This window comes from Epinephelus fuscoguttatus, linkage group LG9 (assembly GCF_011397635.1).
Source record: "Epinephelus fuscoguttatus linkage group LG9, E.fuscoguttatus.final_Chr_v1".
Taxonomy (NCBI): Eukaryota; Metazoa; Chordata; class Actinopteri; order Perciformes; family Serranidae; genus Epinephelus; species Epinephelus fuscoguttatus.
In genome coordinates this window covers 4,525,415-4,551,426 of record NC_064760.1, presented here as the reverse complement: position 1 = coordinate 4,551,426, position 26,012 = coordinate 4,525,415, and the positions used below count along the sequence as shown (strand labels likewise).

The 26,012-nt window shown below is 40.5% G+C and overlaps 1 protein-coding gene across 3 annotated transcripts in view; it reads right to left on the bottom strand.

Moving 5' to 3' along the window:
* Positions 1-26,012, bottom strand: part of LOC125894807 (transcription factor COE3-like) — a 201,598-nt gene that overhangs the window by 21,215 nt on the left and 154,371 nt on the right. For all 3 annotated transcript variants that reach the window (XM_049586438.1, XM_049586440.1, XM_049586439.1), the window contains exon 11: positions 17,745-17,833. In XM_049586438.1, coding sequence (XP_049442395.1) covers positions 17,745-17,833 — 89 coding nt within the window. The remainder of the gene's footprint in view (positions 1-17,744; positions 17,834-26,012) is intronic.

The window sequence follows — 26,012 nt, the reverse complement described above, 5'->3', positions numbered from 1 at the left end:
CTCCAGTGACTCAGAGGAGAAACACTCGCCATTAACCACATTGTTTTCCTCCCAGCCAATCAGAGCGCTGCCTCGCTGCTGGCAACGACACACACACACACACACACACACACACACACACGGAGCTCTCATTTCCCACGACAGACGATGACCTCGAAGGAGGCGATCCAACACACTGAGATGGAAACGGAACGAACGACATCCAGAGAATTTTCTCCCCAAAACTCTTCACGTCGACCAAAACAAACAATCACAGATGCATCGTAAAATAGTCATAAAATTCTAAAATACAACAATAATGCTGTGAAATAAAATAACAAAAACACTATAAAATAATAAAAACACTATAAAATAAAATAATAAAAATATTGTAAAAAAAACAAACAAAAAAAACACTTAACACAGAAACAGTCAGTAGAAGCAGTGAGCTACAATAAACACTGGAAATGTTTACTGGGTGACAAACCCTAAGTGTCACTGTTTGTACTTTTGTGTGTATTTGTTGACAGTTGAATCAGCTGTTTGTGCCTTTTCTGCTCTCTCAGTGGATTTTCCCACAGCAGAGCTTATCAGTGAATGCAACACTTTCTTCATCTGCAATTAGACTAATTATTTGGGCTTATTATACTGCAATGTGTTAAGTCATTATTTCTGTTATTTCTAAACAGAACAAGAGGTTAAAGGTCATTAATAAGAATTTAAGTTGAATTGATCTGGAAAACTTTTCATTTACTTTGATTATTTGACCATTATTAATATCCACAGTTAAATCTCAGTCTCAGTCAAACAAATCCAAATGAATCACCCTGTGCTGTATCTACTGTAGGAAACACCCAAACTCACTACATCAACACATGCACAAAACATCCATTTTGCTATTAATCACGTGTATGAGATCTGGTGAGTCACAGTGTCACAGTTGGTGCTATAAAGGCTAACTGAAACTTAAAGCATCAAACTGGTTTGGTTCAGTGTGGAGGCCATGTTTGTAGTTTCCTGCACTGTACTACATCTGATCAGTTAAAGGAACAGTGCAATGTTTAAAGATGGAGTCAGCGATTCTGGAGAAAAACTGTTGACAAGGCTCTGTAGAGTTCAGCACATTAGCACATTAGCATTAGCTCTCATTCCCTCTGCCTTTATCTTTATACAGCCACAGCCTTTCCCCTGTCCTGTTCTTGAACACAAATATCCCTTGTTGCTCACTGGCTGCCTGGAATAGTGTTTGATTGCCATTTCAAGAGTCAGCCTCATCCCCAGGACAGAGACAGGTCCAGGATAGAGTTAGCCTAGCTTTGCAAAAAGACTGGACGCAGTTGGAAATGGTTAGCCTAGCTTTGCAAAAAGACTGGACGCAGTTGGAAATGGTTAGCCTAGCATAGCACTAAGAATGGAAACGGGCGGGAACAATTAGCCCAGTTTACCACAAAGAATGGTAGTACAGGTGAACTGCTACCCTAGCTTAGCGCAAATACTGGAAGCAGAGGGAAACAGTTAGCCTAGCTTAGCACAAAGACTAGACACGGGGGAATCTGTTAGCCGAGTTTAGCGCAGAGACTGGGAGCAGGTGAAAACAGTTAGCCTTAGTTAGCACAAAGACGGGAAGAGGGGTTGACTGTTAGCTTAGCTTAGCTTAGCTTAGCACAAAGACTGGAAGCAGGGTAAATTGTTGGCCTATAACAACTCTAAAACTGTTTTCATGTCGGATGTGTTTGTTTAACTTTGACCATCCAGAGGGTGAATCTGTCTGTGTGACATCATCTGGACTTGTGTAGATGTGTGTGTGTGTTACTGTGTGTGTGTTCGGTGAATGAATGGCCTCCTGTCAATCAAACCCCCCCAGGAGCATCCCTCTCTATTGTCAGACAATCTGTCAGCCTGCTCCTGCCAACACTGTATGTGTGTGTGTGTGTGTGTGTGTGTGTGTGTGTGTGTGTGTGTGTGTGTGTACATATGAATACTGTATATATCTGTGTATGTTCAGCTTCTGTGTTTGCACATAGCTACGTCCTTTTCTTTCTGTATTTCTTTTTCCTTACTCACTTGTCTCTTCCCATTTTCTCTTACTCTATTTTTACTTCCACTGATCCTTCTTTCACTCCTTTCCTTACTTGCTACTTCCTTATTTTTGCCCCATTACTTTGCCTCTCTTTCTTTGTATTATTTTTCTATCCTTCCTTGTCTCCCTTTTTCTGTATTTTCTTTTTCTATCTTTTCTTTCCTGTTCACTCTTTTCTGTCCTTCTCTCCTTTTATCCTTCCTTACGTGACTACTTTCCTTCCCTTTTCCCTTATTTTGCTTCTTTTATTTCTTTCCTTCCTTCCTGCCTTCCTTCATTCATTCCTTTCCTCACTCATCTACCGCCTCTCTTTTCTTTTGTTCACTTCCTTTACTCTCCCTCCTTTCACTCCTTCCTTTACGTCCTCTCTTCTTTTTTAAATTACCTTTCTTTTGTCTCCTTTTATTTTTTAAAGTAAAACCTAAAATCAGCAGGTGAAAGGACGTGTATTTGCCAGTGTGTGTCTCTGTGTGTGTTTGTCTGTGTACTTCTGTGTGTAGCTTTGTGTGTGTGTGTGTGTGTGTGTGTGTGTGTGTGTTCCTCCTCTGGCTTCATTAATCTCCATTAGAAAACAGAAGTTAGTTAATGTCTCCTTCGCTCGGCTGCAGCAGCGAGACGCCACGAGGCAGCAGCTGCCTGTCACACACACACACACACACACACACACACACACACACACACACACACACACACACACACGCAAACTGCTACTCACACATACCAAACATATGCAGAAACACACACCTGAAAAATACAGCTCACAGACACTGAAGCCACACACACAAAAGACTTTACCTCTTTTGTGTGTATTTTGTGCACATTGTGTGTGAATGTGGTGTGGGTGTGTGTGTGTGTGTGTGTGTGTGTGTGTCCTCCTTCTATTTTCATTAGGTCCTGACAGACACAACAGCCTTCTCAAGTTAATGACGCCTCCGAGGCCTCACTGCTGAAGAGCCGCTGCTGCTCAGTGTGTGTGTGTGTGTGTGTGTGTGTGTGTGTGTGTGTGTGTGTGTACGTGCACTTGTTCATTTGTTCTTGGCCGCAGCTCTCTGATCTGTGAATCAGGCACTCCAACTACAACTACCCAGATTATTTCCCTCCAAAAAAATCAACCCTCACAAATCCACCACAGAAGAAGAGCAGCGAATCAATCGATAACTCTTCAATGTCCTGATCGAACATCAGTATTGATCGTTCTAACACAGCAGGTGAAGCGGGGCACGTTCCCAGCAGTAAAATCTGACTCCAGATGAACCTCTGCAGGTGTTTCTGTCTCATGAAGGCTTGCTCTGATTGGTCACTGATCAAAAATCAAAGGTTTTTCAGGGTTTAAGTGTTTTAAAGTAAAAAATAAATATAATTTATATCATATTTACTGTCAGATTTTACATTATTATTCCATGATATTGTTATGGAGACTGTTGTTATTGTGTTCAAGGACACTTTAACTACTGAGATTTAAGAGTCAGTTTTTCTTTTAAAACAAGAAAATAACAAATTAAATATCTATGTTCACTTTAGAGCTGAAATAATTAGTCGATTATTGATTAGCTGACTGACAGAAAATTAATGGGGCAGTATTCTGAAAATGTTTTCACAGTTTCAGAGATTTTTTAAAGCAAAAACACCAAACACTTTGTTTGACGTTCTGACATTTTATAGACCAGATGAATAATTGATCAGCAGAGAAAATGGAAACTAATAATGAAAATAATTCCCATCATGCTCCTCCCTCAGTCCGCATGTTAGAGGCCTGTAGAGGTACTGTAGAAGTATACAACAGTTCACAGCAGAGCTGGGCGATATGGGATATAGATAATATTGCCATTATTTTTAGGCTACATTGTGATACACAATATATACCTAGATATTTTTGAAAATACCTCCAAATCTATGGATATTAAACTACTAAATAAACTCCAGCTACAGTAAAGTTAAAAAGAAGTGGCTCCTGTTTAATAAAATTAAATAAAGTACTGTTACGATAAAGTTAAACAGGAAAGTGTTATCATGAAATAATTCAAAGTGGAACCACTAGTGCTTTTATTTTGAAGCACCCGCACATCACAGGCAGGAAGTTTATGCGGTAAACTGGAAGCCTTTGGTCAACAGTTGTTTTTGGGGCCGTACACATGCCACGTTTTTTGCACCCTCAAATTCACTGTTTTCAATACAGTTCAATGTTTGGAACTCAGCAGCACGCCCTGCGTGTCATGTGATGAGGACCAACCAATCACAGTCGACAGATATCTTTCCCTTCTTAAATATCAGTCTGTGATCAATATGGAGAAGTTGATCATGTTAGTGCAGGGCTAACTAGAGCTTTACATGTGTCCCACAGATGATAGGCCTACACACTTATCAACAGCACCTGGAAGAAGATCAGCTCTGCACTCAGGATTTCAGGTAAACAGGCTATGATACGGTGCTTGTTAAGGTTGCTTAGTAACCTCAGACGCAAGCTGCTGCTGCGCTCTTGAAAACTGTCTCAAAAAAGCCACAAAAGTAGCGCCCAGCATCCGACCTCGAATTTTCCAGGCGGTTAAAGCGTAAGGTTTAACTGTTATTGGGGTGCCATTCAAACCTGACGATCGATTACTGTGAGCTGGAAACAAACTAACAGCTCTCCAGTTTGTATATAAATGATATCTGAAAGTCGCACTGGTGCTCCACAGCCGCAAAATGGTTCTAGTCTGGCGTCCTGCAGATACAAAAACACACGCCTCACCTGCTCACACACTATCACCCAGGGGAGAGAGGTCTGGATGAGCGGGGGGAGTGTGTGTGACGTATTGTTTTGTGAGTGTTTCTTTTCGTGTCAGTGAAAGGAAGAAAACCAAAATGCTGAAGTGAGACTCGGCCCAGTCGCTTAAAAAGATGACATTCTAATTCTGTGTTTGAGATATCATCTTTTTAGACATCAACAAGGACATCGAGTATAATCATCGGAGTGCCCACCCTGAGTTCACAGTAACATATAAAATATAAATAAAGTCTTTTTTGAAAAGTGAGAAACAAGCAAATTTGTGTTGTCTTCGTCATTACATTGTTTCGTCTTTGAGTCTTATTTTGCACAGCTACAGAACTTGAACACATCAGAGTGTCATTGATTGTGTCTTTCAGAACACAAACTGAAACCTGGAGGAAAATAAATCTACAAACTCAAAGATTACTTTGTAAATTGTCAAAAAAACGTCCCTTCTGTAGCTGCTTAAAATGACTTAAGTCATTTTAAACATTAAAACAGACACAGTTTCCGTGTGATCTGTCAGTGTTTCTTTTCCTCCTGTTCTGAACTGAACAAAGTGAAGTTGATTTTTCTGTTTTTATGCATCAGATCCAGTTTCACTCTGCTGCTGCTGCTGGATGTGTTGTTATCTGTCAGAGCGTCTAATTGCCTCAACGCTGCTGCTGCTGCTGCTATACATCCCCATTCACACCATCACACGCACACACACACACACACACACACACACACACACACATCAGCTGCTCGGCCACACCCTTCTCACACACACACACACACACACGTATTAACACCCTCACACACACACACACACACACACACACACACAGACAGCGCCATTGGATTCCTGTCAGCGCGAGTGCCGGCAATCAGAGCGCTGGGCGCTTTAACGGCGCTGAAAGGCCTGCCCCGATCGATACGGTAATGCACTGGCTCCCGGTTATCATCATCATCTCTTATCACTGACCCACACCTCCGAGAGGGGGGAGGAGGTGGGGGAGGAGGGAATATGGGAGAAGAAGATGGAGGAGAGAGGGATGGGAGATGAGGAGGAGAGGGTCTCTGGGTGTTTCCCTTCAGCTGTGAGGAGATGGATGGACTCATGGGGGAGTGATGGGAGGAGTGGGGGGGGGGGGGGGGGGGTCAGAGTGGATAACTGGACATCTAAAACAGCTTCGAGATGGAGGCAGCTGATTGGATAATCTCCTCCAATGATAGGTTGGCGTTCAGTACATGTGGTTAATGATTGGCTGAATTGGTCACCTGAGTGTGTGAAGACCATCAGTGGAGGAAATATTCAGATCCTTTATTGAAGTAGGAGTACTAAAAGGACACTGTGAAAATACTTAAGTAAAAGTATGCGTGCATTGTCAGCAAAATGTACTTTAAGTATTTAAAGTAAAATCTGTTGATCCATTCATTGTGCAGTCAGTGTTTTCCTTTTGTATCTGATGTTTTGGGATTCATATCACTGCTGTAGGTGTTTAAGGTTGTGCTCATTTAAACACCTCTATATCCTGTTGGAAAGTTTAATCTACAGCAATGCATCATATTCTGTAAGATGGTCATATGTTTGTAGTGTGGCTGTCCTGTGAGAACCATGTATCTCCAAAAAGTCAACTTTTCATGGTGTCAGGAAAACAGCTAATTCAGTTGGTTAAACAGACACAGATAGAGATACAGATACAGATAATGGTTTACTTGCACAATCATATTATTTATATCCCCACTGGCTAGCTAATCAGCACTGCTTTGCCCTGTGCCTATGCTGGGCGTGCACACGAGAGCAGTGCTCATACGGTGGTTCTCATACCATCCTGTATGATGTCACTCTTGGCTCTGTCAGCACTGTTGCTGTTGTCAGCACTGCTGATAGCGCTGTCCCATCCTGGGTATTGGAAAGAGAAAAACTAACTGGTGTATCTGCCCAGTGATTTGGATCTGCTCCAAAATTCAATAGGTTCTTCCTTAGCCCATGTTACACCCATCCACCAAGTTTTATAGAAATTGGGTGTGTAATTTTTATGTAATTCGGCTTTAAATCAAACGCACAACCTGAGCCAAATATATGATCTACTTAGTGGAGAAAAAAAAAAGTTTGGTCATCATATAATGAATAAAAAAACATTAAATATCAATAACAATTATCTTATATAGCAAAGTCTTCTCTCCTTATGGAAACCAAACCAAACTGTTTCTATAGCTGACAGTAGTGTACCTGATGTTAACATTTGCTTAAATATATACATAAATAAAATTAGATAAAATAAAATATATGCATGAGACAATATGTTTCAGAATTAGGTTTGGATCTTTGTTAGAAATTGGGAGCCAGAGCACCCTGTGGGTTAGTGGGTAGAGTCCCATGTATGAAGGTGTCGTCCTTGCCGCAGACTGTCCCGTCTAATGAAGGCAAAAAGCCCCCCAAAAAATAATAATTGGGAGCCATTCGTGGAACAGTTATTAATCACATATTATTTACACTATATCACACAATACAGAATGCTGTTGTACTGACTAGGAGCGTGACTATGATTCCATTAATGTAGACTAATTAACCATTAACGTAATTAACAGTTCTGAGCACCTGTAAAACAGAGTGATACGTGTGTAGTTAAACGTCTCTGTGCTATTAAACTCTGCTCTCATGTTCGATCAAACTGCTCGGTCCGAACTAACTGTTGAATAATAAAACATAAAAACATGATGAATCGTACAAACTGAAGATTTTAAATTAAAAGATCTTTGTGTTTAAGCTGCTGATCCAGAGCAGACTCATCTCACATTTATCACCACTGATGGCTGGATCCTACATTTCCCATAATGCAACCAGGCAGCGCCTTCTGAATGAACACGTCCTCTAAACTCCACACCTTCAGATTTAAACGCCAGCTTTCTGTTTGACATTTATTTTCTCCTTCAGAGACACAGAATGTTTTCACACCTTAATGTGTAAAACTGGTGGAATGCTCCTTTACGTTTGAGCAACATCTCCATAGAAACTAAAAATAAACACAGAAATGAGACTTTAATCTAATCTGATAATCTGGCTGATCCGTCTCCCCGCAAAGTTCAAGTCGGGTCGAAAATTAAAATATGGAGAGAAGAAGAAGAATGTGAAAACTTCCTGTGAGAATATTCGCAGGAAATTAAAACACATTCCTGCAGTTTGGATAAATTAATTTCAGTTGGTTGGAATCCAACAACCTGAACATTTCTCTCTCTGTTTAATTAACAATCCTTTAATACGACATCTCTAAATGTTTTCAGAGCAAAAATAAATTCATCATGTCTGAACACCAGCTGGGTCCTGACTTAATTACTCATTTTAAGATTTCTTTAGAGACTTTTTGAACAAGTCACAACATCAGAATTAACTTTAATTCATAAATTACTTCGAAGATATTTAGTTTCACACTTTGAAAGGCTCAGGAATTTCACAGCTGAGGTAAAAGGGCATTTGTTGGGGACTATTTTCAGCGGCGCATTAATTCACATTTGGTCCTCTAGTGAGTATTTGTGGCAGCAGGACAGTGTGTGTCTGATTGAGTGTGTGTGCTCAAGGTGATGTAGGGACATGTCACCCTGTACAACAGAGTGGCCCATTGATGTGCTTTCAATAGTTCCTGGACAACAATAGAGCTCTATGGCTACCTGCAAGCTGTTTACTCCCCACTGACTGTCTGAAGAGTATTTTTAAAAACTAAAAAAAAAATATATCAGAGGATAAGGAAACATTCGGAGCCACCAGCAGCTGAAAACTAAAAATAAAAAGGAGTGTTTCATGTCGAGGTCTGTGACTGCAGCAGTGCGATACATGAATACAATGTTCACACATACACCCACACAGGGAGCTACAGGGAGTTTACAGGTGGAGAGAAACAAGACTCTCTCTCTGGTTCATCCTCAGTGGGTCTAATCAACTCAGCACTGAGGAGGAGGAGGAAGAGGAGGAGGAGGAGGAGGAGGAGGAGGAGGGGGAGGAGGAGGAGGAGGAAGGAGGAGTCCTAGACTCACTGGTAATGGTAAAACATCTTCAGACTGAGAAAAACTGATCTTAGCCAGAGAGTGTGTGTTCATGTGAAATAGAAAAATAAGTGGATATTTTTTAAAGTTCTTCCTCAGGTTATGTCTCCCTGGTGCCGTCACTCTCAGGACCATCATGCACCAGGAGCAGCAGATATGTGAGCGCAGAGAAGACGATCAAACTTGTCTATCTAGAGGAAGTAAAAGTCCTAACAAGGCTTCCGTAGGTGAACCTGTGTAAGGATCATTTGTGAGGTGACCCTCTAAAATAATCCTGCAAAAAACTACAACAAATTCTGATTTATTTTAAATATCCAGTGTGAAGGACGCAGCAGGATATGTTGGCAAAAGTGGAATATAATATAATAAGTATGTTTTCTTTAGTGTATAATCTCCTGAAAATAAGAACTGTTGTGTTTTTGTTACCTTAAAATGACCAGTTTATATCTACATAGGGAGCAGGTCTTTGTCTACAGTGATCGCCATGTGGCACCACCATGTTTCTACAGTAGCCCAGAGTGGTCAAACCAAACACTGGCTCTAGAAAGGGACATTTATGCTTCCATATTGGCCACTGTACATAACAGCCCCTCCGCGATGAGACAGTTGGAAAACCACTGGGTTTTTTTAACGTGAAACTGCTTTATTTGGTGTTCTTACCTGTTTTAATCACCATTAATAAACATATAAACATCGCCTGAAGGGTGAGGCCTGAAAGAGACGTACACCACTTCCCACGCATAAGCAGTGATCAATAAAAACAGACTTGATGGGAGAAACAAACCCCTGGTTTGTTTGTTATGTAGAGGAAGAGACCTCTGTGGATAATTCAGCTCCTGGTACTGAACACTGAACACCAAAGGAATTGTAACCAGGAGAAGCTTCAGTTGGTTGCAATTTGCAACCACTAGACACCGTGAAATCCCCCTAAATGCTACACACTGTTCCTTTAGGTTTATATATCTTTGACTACGACACAGTGGGTGCAGTGGTTAGCACTGTCGCCTCACAGCAAGAGGGCTCCGGGTTTGAAACCACTGGCCTTCTGTGCAGAGTTTGCATGTTCTCTCTGTGTCAGCGTGGGTTTCCTCCAGGTGCTCCAGCTTCCTCCCACAGTCCAAAGACATGCAGGTTAACTGGTGACTCTAAATTGTCCGTAGGTGTGAATGTGAGTGTGAATGGTTGTCTGTCTCTATGTGTCAGCCCTGTGATAGTCTGGTGACCTGTTCAGGGTGAACCCTGCCTCTCACCCAGTGTCAGCTGGGATAGGCTCCACCCCCCCGCAACCCCTAACAGGATAAGCCGTTAGAGTTAATGAATGAATGAACTCTATTTTTGTTTTCGATGAATTTTAGCAGAATCAGAACCAGAAAATCAGAGAGAAAAATACACAGAATCCACCTGCTTTCATATTCAGCCTTAAAGACACTCTGAGTCATAATATTCATCCCAACAAGTCAGTTACTGTACTCAAGTATTTTTCTGAAGAGGAACCAAACAGCTTAACAAATCATGTCGAGGAGTTTATATGATGATTACTCTCATATAACACAATATTATTTAATATACTTAATATCTTAAAATGTCACTTTTTTACGGAAATAAAACCCCAAATAAATTAGGATAAGAGTGATTCAGTATTGACTATTAAAATTAAAACAAGGCTTTGAAAAAACATTTAGACCATAATGTTGGAAAAGGGAACATTTACACCTCCTCTTCTACTCACTCACCTCCTTTTGTCCTTCCCTTACCTCCCACTCTACCTCCTTACTTTCTCGTTTCTTGTGTAATTAATGGAGATAGTAAAAATCTATTGAAAATATAACTGAACTGTTAAATTACTAAAGTATGAAGTCACTGTGTTTTTTAAATACTTTACTTTTTTTTTTTTTTTTTTTTTAAAACACTTTCTGGTGGCTCCAGAAATGAAATACTAATCCTCCTTTAAAATCTGCATAAAAACAGAAATATTAAATAAACAGTATTACTTTTTAAACATAATTAACCCTCTCTGTGATGGACACAATGACCTGGTAATGATTAATATATTTTTGCAGGTTAAATATTCTCACTGTAAACAAAGAAACATCTCAGTATCAGAGTGTACTGCTCCCAGAAACAGCTCTCGGAGGCTGCACCCTCGTGACCTTGCCCTTCTTCAGTCCATCTCTTGACATATTCCTCCTCTCACTCTCTTTTTTTCTATTTTCCTCCATTGGTTTCTAGGGGCTTAATTACGGGGGGGCGGCTCCGTGGTTGAGGAGGTGCGGGGCGAACAGGGATCAGTGTGACCCTGGAGGAGAAGCCATCAGACAGCGGCCTTAACAATGATAAATCACCCCGAGCAGAGCTACAGATACAGCCGCCACCCCGCTGATCTCTATAAAATATGGATGGACCGTGGCGCTGTGCAGGAGCAGCAGAGCCGCATCGCGCCGGATCTCCAGATTAGCGATTATCAGGCGGAGGGTTATTCTAATGATGTGGGACATGGTGTGGGGTTAATTCCATTCACAGGAAATGGATTGAAATTCAGCTCATGAATTGAATATTGCTCATTATTCTCAATGAGAGCAGGAAATCTCCTCATTCATGAAGTGGGTTGGAATTAATAATCCCTGAACGGACGGACTCCCTCCTCCCCCCTCAGAGTCGGGATGGGGGTCAATGATCAGAGCTAAAGGTGCAAACCGCAACACGCCAAACACGCTTAATCTCCACCTTATGCTCCACAAATCACCAGGAAGGAGAGGGAAGAAAAAGGAAGTCTGATTTTTCTGCCGTTAATTTTCTTTTTAACTCTGAGTTTTGTTTTTAGAGGTTGGTTTGTTTTTCACCACAGAACGTCCCTTACTTCACAAAAATCGACATATTTCAGAGCTCAGGGAGCAGCAAAGAGAGGTTCAGCCACCAGACAGTCTCCATCTATGTTATTTAAACTTAAGATAAAGGAAGTGGTCACAGCTAGCAACAGCTGCTTTAATTAACTCACAACTTCTAAAGTAAATATTGCGTCCTTGTTAATGTCCTGTACTATGTGACGTATTCTGACACACCGATTGTCGCTGATGTGATTTGATGCTGCTATCTGACCCTGTGTCGACCAGGTCTCACTTGCAAAATAGGTTTTAATCTCAGTGTGACTTTGTAGTTAGATAAAGGTTATACATGTGTCTGTGTATTTACTGAACAAATCCTCTTAATTTATACCTTAAAATGCATATTCTTTATATTCAGGTTAAGGAATGGTTGTGAAATCAGTAACTTAAAGGCTTTTAAAAGCAAAGTGAAGCTTTAAATGTTGCTTCTGCTCCTAAATTAATTATTAGTCACATTTTTAAAATGACTCTCACTTTAGGGCGCTGTGTAGCTCACCTGGTAGAGCTGGCGCACGTGTACAGAGGCTATGTCATCCCCACACTCTCCCCCCTTCACGCTAACACCGTCCAATCAAATAAAAGCAAAAAAAATTAATCTTTAAAATTAAAATGACTCATTCTAAAAATTAAGAGACATTTAAGAAAGCGTGGCGTTATATTCTCTTTGCAACAGAGAGAACAGCCTTGTATACTGTGTTTACCAAACAGAACCTATTTATTTACACCTTAGAATTACCCTTTTCAAACTAGGGTTAAGATAGAATTAGTAGCTTCCATTTTTAATGAAAGCTATCTTACAAATTAGGGGACATTTGAGGCATTATATTATTATACTAAGGAGGCATACTTATATAATATCGTTGCTGCAGAGATAAAGTAAAACCATCAGTGTCAGTCTTTACATTAAGCAAACAGAACCTCTTATCTTAACCTTAAAATTATAATTTTCTTATTTAGATTAAGGTGGTTACGAAATCAGTACTTTAAAAGTCTTGAAGAACAAACTGAGACACAAAGTGAAACAGGATTTTTAAGAAGACCCTCGTCTTAAAATTAAAGGGCACTGGAGGCAATATCTTCAGATAATTAAGGGAGCATAGTTTTATATTATCTTTGCAGCAGACAGAAGTAAAGCCATCAAACACTCTCCATCGTTATATTAACTGAACAGAAACTCTTTATACCCTAAAATTAACCAGATTAAGGCGCTCGTGAAATAATTCAAATAGCAAAGTAAAGCTCCAAATATTGGTACAGACCTTTACATTACAAATAAAGGGATATTTTAGTCATTCATTTCAAGTATTTATAACTAATGTTTAATGTCTGTCCACAGTTGAGACAGACAGGCAGACAGACAGGCAGCTAACAGGCAGTTTGACAGGCTGTGAGACCAACTGGTCACTGATGACCTCTGGGGTTTCTCCTGGATCAGGTTCAGCCCTCTAATTTCATTTCCAGTCTGGCTCGGCTGCAAGCGGACACCTCAGCGTCCGTCCAGTAGCCTCAGAGAGGACTCGTGCAGCCAGAGACGACCTGCAAGGCTCACTGCTACTCCTGCTCACTGTTAGCATGTTAGCATCTCCAGTCCTGTCTGATTCACAGGTGGTTTGATGTTATTGATCAGGTGTGGAAACAAAAATGTAAATGTATTGGAAATCGTTAGCTTAAGAGAAACATGTTCATTAGCTCAGACAAACCTTGAGTTGTTTAAAGGTGTTTTTTTGCTCTTCTGATGGAGCTAGGCTAACAGTTTCCCCCTGCCTCTAGTCTTTGTGCTAAGCTAGGCTAAATTCATTTGAGATAAAGGTTCAGCTTCTCTGTCTCGACCCTTGTCTTTGGTCAACAAACCCAGCTGATAGAAGGTGGCTTGTTAGCGCCAACATCAGAGAGACTTAGATGTGAATTTGATGGAGCTATGCTAACAGGTTTCCCGTGCTTCCAGCCTTTGTGCTAAGCTAAGCTAACCCTATCTTTGAGGTAACTCCAGAGCAGTTTCTCATCTTTCAGACAAAATCAGCTGTGTTTTTTTTTGCCTCCTGGTTTCCATATTCACCACACTTGTTTAGGTGAACAATCACTCCACACTGCACCCATAATGCACCACCTGACGCCCTACAACGAATCAATCTGTTCTGTGCTGCACTGCCTGTCTAAAGAACAAAAAACCTTGCCATCCAAACATCTCTCTCCATCCCTCCTCCTGTCCTCTGCAGAGTGGTGGCAGGTGAAAACAAAAGAGAAGTGACAAGCTGAGTTAACCCATCGCTTTCCCGGTCACATGATCCCCGTCGCTAAAACACGGCGTCCTGTCGCCTCGCCGGCTGCGAGCCAACAGCTCGCTGCATCGCTGTGATTTTCTCTCATGTCCAGAAATGTCTGGGAGGAAAAAAAACTGTGGTCTTATTGAGTTTTCTTTTGAATAAATAAATATTTAAAAGGGTGGAGAGGAGGGTGGAGGGTGTTTGACGTTCCAGTCTGGCTGCAAATCAGGCCATCAAAGGGGCCAGACAATGTATGCTCACTATTAGTATCAATTTACAAATAAACTGCTTTTTTGGTGACTGGATCTCCGATGTCAGATTTTGATAAATGGTTTCAATTTGGCAGCTGCTTTCGAGTGTCAGAGCCCATCTGACGCTTGCTGCTCGCCGCCGCCGCTTGCTGCCTCAAAGAATCTGCCTCAGTTAGCCTCGCAGCCGGCAGCAGCCAAAATAATCTCTTCATACTAACCAGGGCAGGTGTGTGTGTGTGTGTGTGTATTTGTGTGTGTGAGTGCATACTAATGTCTTTCTGTGGGTAAATATTGAAACCAGGCAGATTTCACTACTGATGTTTTCCTACACAAATCTTAAAGGAGCTTCCTGTGTTTTTTACAACATTAACTTTAAATCAAAGGCACTTTTCTTCACTGTTTGTAAAGCCTGCTGTTGTTTAATAGATTTTTAAATGTGCCTTTCTCTGCTTTCAGGCAGCTGGTTTCATTTCATTTCACTATAGATAAAAAAGTCCACCTGCAGAGACTGAAAACCTGCTTCACATTAAGTTGTTAACATGAACATACCAACACAAAATTGATCCATCTGCTTCAACAAAAGATTATTTTCATTATCAAATCATTTGACAAATACTTGTTGCCAAAATTGTTTTTAAAAAGTCTGACTTTTTTTCTTAAAAAACATAAATATCTTCAAATAGGGTCACAAAGTATGAGACTTTCAGGGTATAGTAACTGTCTCACTGTATTGTGGTATCACATAATTATTGTTACTGTCAGGAATGAAAATGGAAGGGTTTTCTTTTACAAATGTTTTATTACTATAATTGAAACCTGAAACCATTTTTTAATGGCAGCATGTGTAAAGATTGAAAAGACTAAAATTAAGGTGAAACTCTCTGTCCAGTTGCATTTCTTTCAATATTGTAAATAAGCTAATGTGCACTGTACGATAACTGTCAACTTTCACATCACAGTAAGACTTGAAACTGGAATATTGCTGCAACCTTACTTTAAATATCTGATTTTGTTCAACCAACAGTCCTAACTCAAAATTTTTAGTTCAATGTGATATAAAACAAAACTAACAAAAATAAAAAAATATGTAAAAAATATCCACATTCTTGTTTGAAAACCTTTAAACGTAAACTAAAGATCAAAATAGTTTTGCAATACTGTAATATTGATTTTCCTTGTTGTAAGCCAGCGCAGAAGGAAGCGTGCATCTACTGTTGGCTCACCTAGCATCACTGTGCTGGCCAATGTTACAGCTCAGCCAAGATGGACACTACTAATGTTTTAATCTCGTACTGTCATGAGAACGAGCCTCTTGTCCATGATGCTTCCTTCAGTGTTTCCACATATTTTATGGACAAAATTTCAAAACCTTTCCATGACTTTTTAAGGACCTGAGTTATTTATTTCTTGCCCTAGTTGCTCTGCATTTTCCACACATATAAGAATCAAACTTTTTTCATACAGCTAGCTGGCATGCATGGAGGATGAGACAGAACGTGGGGAGAAAATGAGGAGTTTAGTTTCAAAGTTACGTCGTCAGCTACAGAAAATATGTTTGCCAATGTGTTACATTACATGGAAGGTTATCCATGAAGGATTACTCTAACAATTTCATTAAACAACAAAATTTAATGACTTTTCCAAAACTCTCAATGATCTTATGATCTTTACTAATTCCATGACTTTTCCAGATTGTCCATGACTACAGGAACCCTGATCCTTCTGTGTCATGATACAATTGGCAGGTGTAGTTCAGTAGAAAGAAAATAGTTCCTACATGAAACTGCTCACAACAAGGTCTGTGGATTATCTTGAGTAACCAGGTCATGATTTCTGTAAAGAGACATTGCTGTGAGTTTTTAAAATGTATTTTTTGGTGCTTTGAGCACCACAAGCTAAGTGGCATCTACTTCCATTGTATTGGAGAGAAGACAGACATCTCTACAGCCGATATCTCCGAGACTCAGCAACTCACACCAAAACTAGCTAGACTGATAAACAGCACTACAGGGAAGAGACCAAATATGTATGTTTGATTTTGGGGTGAACTGTTCCTTTAAAATACAAGTAAAAGTCCTGGATTCAATTCAATCTCTATTTCATTTCTAAAGCCCAATATCACAAATCACAATTTGCCTCAGAGGGCTTTACAGCAACAACATCCCTCTGTCCCTTGACCCTCACAGCTGATGAGAAAAACCCTCCAAAAACCTTAAAAGGGGAAAATGTTATTCCAGTAAAAAGTATAACCAGTAAAATGAAATGTCCCCTGTGACTGTTATACCATTATATGTGACATCACTAGATGATTGTGACTCATGCATTAATGTAAAAGCAGGATTGGTTGAGGTGGAGCTCATTTTGAACTACTAATGGTTATTTTCATTATGGATCCATCTGATGATTATTGTCTCCATTAATCGACTGATTATGTCGTCACAATGACTCAGAGCACAAAGTGACACCTTCAATGTGTTTGTTTTGTCCAACCAACAGTCCAAACCTCAACATTATTACTAAAATATTACAGTTATTAGCAATATTAAAAGGAAAAGCAGCAAATCTTCACATTTGTGAAGCTGGAACCAAGAAATGTAAAATGACCTTAACCATCAAAACAGTTTTACGTTAATTTTCTGTGATTTAACCAACTAATTAAATGACTGATTGTTTCAGCTGTGCTAATACAGAGTGTTGGGTGGTTTCATTTATTTCAAAACATCCTATTTTATAACCTCTCCTCATTTTTTGTTTGCTAAAATCTTAATCTGTGAAGTAAAGTTGTCAGGTAAATGTAGTGAAGTAGAAGTATAAAGTGGCATGAGAAGAAAATACTCAAGCAGAGTGCAAATACCTTACATTTGTACTGAAGTGCAATGCTGAACAAACTTAGTTACATTCCTCCACTGGTTTTCATGAGTCTGTCTGGGAAGTGAAACACTGATGAACCAATCAGCTCTCATCGCCTGCACCACCCTGACACCTTCATCAGGTCACACTCTAACATCATGGCTTCCCTCTCTGTGTCTCAGCCAGCGACTCACCGCCGTCCAAACCTTCCTCCTCGCCAGTCGAGGGGGAAACAAAACGCAGCGAGAGCAGCAGCAGCAGGATTTGCTCCCATAAACAGCTGTTTCCTGTTTGAAGGATCGGGGAACAATCTGCCCGCTGGCAGCGAGGAGAGCCGGCGGTGCCAAAGAGCGTACCGAGCAGAACCGACAAATCCAATCAGGCAACTTGGTCCTGAGCTGCATTAAATAATACAAGAAACCTTAAAGTCGTGCAGCACAGGTGGTCTACGGTGTCCACAGAGGGACAAACAGCCACTTCAGATTTAAATCAGCCTTTAATGTGGCTGTAAAACCTGATTAAACAACCAAACTGCAGCTCTGACCGACAGGTGCATTCTGGGAAGTACCTGCCAGACGAAACCAAGCTCACCCACTGGCCTTGAATGTGACCTCTGACCTCTGACCTGAGCATGCAGCAGTGACTTAATGACTCTTCTCCACTGACCTTAGGTAACCTCTCGGGGTCCCCAGGGTGGCGAGGGATGACCTTCTGTAGCCTCTGGAAGCCGTAGTCGATGGTGGGCTCGTTCAAGGCTGCAGGAGGATCACAGACAGAGAGCGGCAGTGAGGACGACAGAGACGAATTCAAACCGGCAAACACACCAACAAACTGAGCAGCACACACACACACACACACACTCACATCAGAGTTATAAACATCCGACAGGTTGTCATTGAATTTAGTTAATATCTAGCAGAGTGACCACGAGCAGCTCCACCTGCTGCAGGCAGGAGGTGATGCCTTGCTCAAGAGCACACTGGTTTTTTTTCTGAACATTTTCATTAACAAAACAGTGAGTTGTCACATCCTGAACAATTCTAGAGAAATTAATCTAATTGTATATATAATTTAAATAATATTAGAAACCCAAATACCAAAAAACAAGAAAAGATTATACATTAAAATAAAATAATATCCTATGATTTAAAGTTACTTGTTACTGCTCTCAGGGTATCCTCACAGTGAGGCAATTTATAGTAATAAATACATTTTTAAAACCACTTTAATGGTCATGCTGGTAACTAAGGAAATTACTGACCACCCTCAATTCAAATTTCCACCTTAAATTTTGTATTAATGAGCCTCAAAGTTCTGGGAAGAAAACATACTTTAGTCACACCTTAAAAAAGAATAAAAATTGGGAAGAATAATAAAAATAGATTTCTTTCAGTGTTATTTTCTTGTGTCTTGTTATTGGTCGGTTGAGAGAAATATTCAACCTCAATATATTTTTACTTTTCAATCAAGCATTGAAACTTCTTTGAAACTTCAGGATCTTTCCTTGAAACTCATTTCATTTTTATTAGTTGAGGTTAATTACAGTTAATTAAATCATTGAGCTTCCTCAGATCTACCAGGAATATTCTATTCACCAGCAAATCAAGGTATCTGCGTTTTGGTACCGACACATTAACTTTATATAAAGCCCTTTTTTAACTGAACAGAAGTAGCCAAAGTTCAAGCAGCTGTCCGATAATGTCAAGATAGAAACATTTTTTTTTTTATAATTCTGTGACTTTCAGATAGTCTGGGTTCTTACATTGATGTGGTTTACATGATACTAATCCAAAAATTTATGATGAATATTAGTATTTAAGTCCCTGTTTACCTGTTGTCTCATTACACTTTGACAGTGTGACAGTCTTAAACAGAATTTTAAACAATAGATTTGTCTTTTTCTTTCATTTCGAGTGTGTGTTTAAAGCGTTTTATCACCAGTTGATGTTGAGTTGGGCTTCAATACTACGATAACAGTACCCTTAAAGAGTACTTTGTTTAACACCTTTGATTTGTATTTCATTTGAAACCCATCATGTCAACTGAAACATTCGCTACTACTACTACTTTTGGTGGCATCTCAGCATGCTTTACTGCCAACTCTGTCAGACACACCACACTCAACTAGATTTAGGTACAAATAGGATCAAATGCAGGTATCATTTGACTGGAGTAGTTTTGATACTTCTTGGTACTGTGTTTTTTTGGTAGATACTTTAACGGTACTGATACCCAGCCCTACCAGGCGAGCGAAGTGATTGGATAATATGTGTATACATTAAAAGAGTGTTTCCCAACTAGTGGGTCATGAACATCTCAAGTTTGTAAAAAACAAACTTTATTTTTAAGTACAGTGAATTTCTGGTGCAGAGTGAGTGACTAACAGACAGCAGACTAGCTCGACAATGTGGCCAAACACAAGTATGATGCTGAATGTATTTAATTCTTTGGACCATGAACTGATGACTGAGGAGAAATCTGGACTCTGTGGGAACCAATGCATTAAAACTCTTGTTTTGCTTGTTCAACACCTGATAAAAGTAAAAGGTTATCATATACAACCTGCAGCAGTTAAACAGTGCGCACGAGTTTTGTCACTTTTGGAAACAACGCTTGTTTTAAGAAAATGAGGTTTTAAAGACTAAAATAAAAACCAGAAAACAAGATGATAAATCTGACCAAACATCTGATGCTAACTTTGATTCACTGCTGGTGAAACAGTGCGACCTCTCAGTGATCTTCAGCTTCAGTCTGTTGGTTCTTATTAACAGTGAACACTAACAGAGAGCGCAGTGTCAGTTGATCTCTTATCTTCCTGCTGTTTATTAAGTGTGAGACCTCACACTCCATCTGTCCTCCTCACTCTGCCTTTTCACCACTAATTCAATCCAACCTTCCCTCCCTTTTTTCTTTTCTTTTCTCCTCCACTCATTCACCTCCGCAAACAATCTGCCTTCCTCCTCCTCCTCCTCCTCCTCCTCTTCCTCCTCTCCATACGTTGGAGAAACACCCGGAAATGAGTTCGGGGAGATACTTCTCCATAATCAAGCCCATTAATCATAAAAGGCTGTCAAATTTGACTTTGGGGACAATTTGTCAGCCGATCTTGCCCACTCCGCTTTTGTCACCGTTGGCTCTTGTATTCTGTAAGGATGATTGACACACCAAATGCCGGTGAGTAGAATAGCTAGTTTGCGCTAATATGCATAACCGCGGCTTTCATGAATAAGAATAAGGCAGCTATATACGGCAGCGCAGAGGGGTCTCCTTCAAAAGGGCTCCGCCACCGTTTGTCGCCGGCGCTCCCAAATAGATGTTATTACCATTATAACAATATTTGTTTTCTTTCCCCGGGAATGGGCGACCGCGAGCTGCTAAATCAAATTTGTCGGAGCGGCGGCAGAGGAGAAAAAGGGCTTTCAGGCTGCGACTGGGGTGGGGATGATATCTGAAGGGTGACAGAGCGCTGAGGGACGTGGCCCTCACCGCAGGAGCTGCTGCCATGTTGGATTTTCTTGCCTCCCCGAGAGGAAGCAGAGAGTGAATCTATTACCTCCGCCCGCCGCCCATGAAAGAGGGATTTCATTGTTGGATCCCAAAGAGACTTTTTGGGGGGATGCAGAGCAGCAGAGGATGAATGGAGATAATGCGTCGGGACGACATGAGCAGCAATCAGCAGCGAGTCCCAAACCGGATTGCCTCTCAACGCTGCGTACATACACCTAACTTATAAAACAAGTGAAAGGCACTATGGGAAATGCTGCAATTGAATAAAAACCCATTTACACTCTGAGTGCGAGCGATGGAGAGGGAGAGAGAAGTCTGTGATGTTTAACTCTTTATCTTCAGGAGGAAATGTTTCTGATCTGTGACCTCGTGGCCTCTGAGCAGATGTACTGAAGATGCCTTGCTCAGTGGCACATTTACCTGAGAGATTCAATCCTTTGTATTTATGTGATTTCATATGTTCGTACTTTATTAACCATATTGTCCCTCTGGTTCCAGCTGTCTGATCCATGTCTGTTTCTCTATAAAGAAATCTCAGAAGGATGGATGTTGTACTGATTATGGGGGCGAGCAGTGATTTCAGGATGTGACAGTGAGTAACAGGGGTTGGGATCGTCACTCAAGAAAAGTAATGTCATTACTTAATTTATGTACTCCCTGTAACATACATACCCCGTTCATTACTTTGGCATTACTCCACAACATCACCTGTGAAGCACTGTCACTGAATTGCCAGTAAACAGTAACATGATCTTAAACCTTTCATATGCACACAAATCAGCACGGATCCCCACATAGAGCAACATCATTAGATGATGACAGGCTTAAAAGGAATAAAACACATTCAAATGGCAAATAAATGTAATTTAACAGGCTAAAAAAACTCACTCGCTCATGAAACCATCCTTTTATAGGAGACTGGTCCAGCTTATTTGACATGTTTATCACTTATGCAGAGGTTAAACTCATGAGGAGAAGTCTCAGAGTCAGCACAGACTGAGGGGCCTTTTCACTGGCACACTGGACGGCGTTCCTGTCATTAGCACGCTGACTGTTAGAGTAACGTACACCAAGAATTATAACCAGGGGCTGATCATTGACAGTAGACTTCATTATAGAAAACAAGTGTCACACACTCTGGCTCCATATGGGCTTCTTTTATTTTGAAGACATTTCAGCCTTCAGGCCTTCTTCAAGATCATCAATCACTAGTCCATACCCATTGGTAGCTTTGTCACCTTCTACCTATGCCAGTCCTCAATGCCTATGTGCAGTTTCACATAGATTGACCACGTCAGTGAGTAGAAAAACGTGGGACAGACAGAATGACTGACTGACAGAATGACACACTGACAGTTTCCGTGATTATGTACAGCATACCATACCATGACTTAGTCATACCAAACACTAGAAACAACACCAACATTGGTCCACAGGGGGAGCCACAGCGATCGGTCGCATTTTAGCCATTTTGAAGCATTTTTCTGTTGTTATAGCGCCACCCAGTTGCCAATTAGAGTTAAATTTCTCCAGTCACCTTGAGGCGTCCTGTTCTATATATCTACCAAGTTTAGTAAAAATCCATATGGCGGTTAGGCCTAGATAAGAAATGAGCTCTCTAGCGCCCCCATTTTGTTTGATGGGGTCAATAATGGAGGGGTCCCCTCAGATTATGTGTGGTCATATGCCTACAAAGTTGCGTGGTGATGGGTGAAACCCTTGAGATGTTCTACACCTTTATGTGATGAGCCACGCCCTCCGCAATATTCATTGCCTTATAGAAGCTCAGTTTTAGGAAGTTTTCCAACTTTTGCCAAGAGGGAACTTTAGATATTGGTCCCTAGATTATGTTCACCCAGTTTCATGCAGATCGCTCAAACTTCCTAGGAAGAGATCCATTTGAAGTGTTTTTCAAAAAATTCAAATAATATATAAGCGGAAGTTATGGGTTCTTGAGGCAAATGTGTTCCTCATGAGGAGAGGCATCTCTGTGCAAAGTTTCATGTCTCTACGACATACGGGACATGAGATATGCCCATTCAAAGTTTGGTTTAGTGGTCAAAGGTTGCTATAGCGCCCCCCTTTGGCCAATTGATGTAATATTGCTTTATTCACATCCTCCCATGACCCTCTACCACTGTGCCAAATTTCACATGGACTGACTAAGTCAGTGAGGAGAAAAACGTGGAACATACAGGCCACACCTTCGTTACACAGCTGATTATGATCAGGTGATCATACTTCACCATTAGGTAGAGCAAAAAAACAATTTTGAGGCTCTCAACAGATCAAGACCTTTAAACCAGGAGCTACAGCCAATCACATGTCATCACAGCTACTACATATTCTACCACTTTACAGTATAATACACATTTTTTAATTCACCACATTAAAAAATGTTAAAAAAGACTGATACATCATCAAAATAAAAGAAATGTATCTGGAGCCAGAGCATGCAACATTTGTTTTCTATTAACTGTAATATGATCACGGAATTTAGTCAGTCATTGTGCTCATTAGATCAATGGATTGTCAACCGAGCAACCACCATTTCGTGTCACGATACCAGACAAACCTGTCAACCCAGTGGAGTGGGTGAATTCAAGGGTCTGGAACCAGATAAACACACCAGTACTAAATGCTGTGGAATAATCTAATGTGGTTTTTATTCCTGGGCCTAAATAAATCACAAGTTTTTGTTCTGAGCCTTTATGGCCTCATGTTTCAGAACACGATGACGGGGCTGATCCAGCAGGGTGGCCTACCCAAACGACATTACGAAATTTTGGGCAAGTAATTGGTTTCTGCCTCCGACCCAACAACTGTTGGTCCAGGTCCTTGATTTCTTTAGGAATCCAAACTCAGAGTGACAGTTACATATATAACTACGGTTCTATGTTGGACTTGGGGGATATAAAGAACAAGGCAGTGCCACAGTTTCTTCACTGATTTTGATTGTTGTTGGTCTGGACGACAGAATTACTGCCAAAAAACTTCCCCTGACACTGTTGACTGTACATACATCTTACTAAATTATGTACCAGAAGAAGTACACAGTGCTAAATTACACTTTAAATAACATGAAATAAATGGAGAAATGTTGCTGGATCTAAAATAAGAGCTGATGTTGCATCAAATGGAAACATTCTTGATGTCTTGTGCATCATTTTAGACACATTTTCCCAGAATTCAACCTTAAGATCTTTGGAAACTTAGGTTTAAAATGATCTGTGATTTTATTTGTTCCTGCATCTTGCTGGGATTTGAACTGACAACCTTCTGAATTAAAAAGCCATCTATCCCCAGACACAAGGAGGGAGAAGGAATATGTACCTCTGTTCATCATCATCATCATGGGAGGAAGAGGAGATCACAGATGGAGACAGAAACAAAGACAGAGGCTTTTAATGAACCTCTGGACAGAGCCGCCCCTCCCCCCCTCCCCTCCCTCTGTAGAAATTAAGCCCATTACTTCCTCTTATTAAAATCTCGCCGCACTTTGACCCCAGCGCCCCATTGGCTGCCTGCAGGGCCCCGTACTCCCTCCTAGCCAATCGATACCGGCTGCCTCCCTGCAAAGAGCCCGAGTAATTGGAGAGCGGCGGCTGGCAGCGCGAACCCTGACCCCCCACCCCCCCACCCCCACGCATTACACCGCCCATATGAAGACAGATTGCCTGATTTAGTGTAAACATATGCTGCAATTCCAGGCATCAGTGCCACTTTCTCCATCGTAATTTGTATTGATTTTTCTCTCTCTCTCTTTTTTCTGTGCGGCCGTCGTTTTCTCCTGCTGTCTGATGTTTTTTATAAATCAGAAAAGGAGGAGAGGAAGATAATTCAGAGGTGAGAGGAGAGGAGGGGGATTCTTTATATATTTAATCAAGTATTTATCGCTCTCCGTCTCCGTTTGGTTTTTTCCTTTCTCTCCTCACTGTGAAAGTGATCAAACGGTTGGTTGGCGTCCTGCTGATCGGAGCGCTCTGTTATTAGGCGACTAAGTGACTGAGGAGAGGAAGAGGGGGGAGAGACGGGAGAAGAAAGGGGAGGCGGGTTACATGTTAAACTAATTTCTTGACGGCAGATTTGCAGCATCAGAGGAGACGAGGAGACGCAGCGAGCGGCAGGTCAGAACTGTGAATATTTACACATTTATGAGCAGAGACGTTCACATCCACCCGCTACAAAAACACTAAAACTGTGTGTGAAAACCAGAATATTAATGATCGAAAAGGTCCTGCTTGATTAATAACTTTCAAATAATCAGAATAGCTGGTTTTAAAAGGAACTTTAACAGTCAAATAAAAGACAGTGTCACGTATATAAAATATACTTCTACATACAGTAAAATGAAACCAGAAGGCAATATAAAATAATACGATGAGAAGACAATAAAAGGGGATAATACGAGTAGAAACTCAGTATATATATAAAACTGTACAGACAGCAGAGGACTTACTACAGAAGAATGCAGTAGCACAGACAGAATCGTGGGTGTCCTTAAAGTGTTAGTACCAGTAGCAGGCCAGGAGCTTATACATACTGAGATCATCAGTTTGACTTCCCCAGCGTAGCCCCCCACCACCCAGACACCATTTTAATTTTGAAACAATTATCATTTTGCTGTTTCTTGCTTATTCAGTGTCCCAGATTTTCTGCTTTTCTCTGTTCTGTATCTCAGTAAACTGAATCTTTTTATGCTTTTGGCAGCTGGTTTAAATAAAACAAGGCATTTGAAGACGTCAACTTGGACTCTGGGAAACTGTAGAAGGCATCTGCCACTATTTTCTGATATTTTATAAAATAAACAATTCAATCAATTAATCAATAAAAGAACTTGCATTCGCATTTTTTCTTTGTCTGGATTTTTTGTATTCTATTCATGTAGTTTATTGCCCTCCAACATGGAGGTTTAAATGCATCTATGAGTAGTATAACACTACTGGAGTTAGCCAAATAAATACCCATTATGTGTAATGTTTCATTTGTAGAAAATAAACTCCCCAGAGATTTCTAAAAACCCCAAATTCCCAGAAGAAATTCAGAGTACATGACCTCCAATCTTGGGGGAGTTTATATACTACACTTAAACCATTACACATACTGGGTATTTAGTCAGCTTATTCCAGTAGTGTTAGAATATGTATTAAAAATTTAAGACCTCCATTTTGGGAACTGAATATAGTTGAATGGCAAACTGCATAAATAAAATACTAAAAAATCCAAATTAATATACTTTTTTTTTTTTTTACAGATGCATTAATTTATTGTTTAGTACATACAATTTCTGAAAATAGTGAGAACTACCCTCTACAGTTTCCCTGAGTCCAAACTGGTGTCTTCAAATGTCTCATTTTGTCCAAGCAATGCTCAAAAACCCAAAGAAATTCAATTTGTGAAAGTTTAAAACAGAGAAAAGGAGAAAAT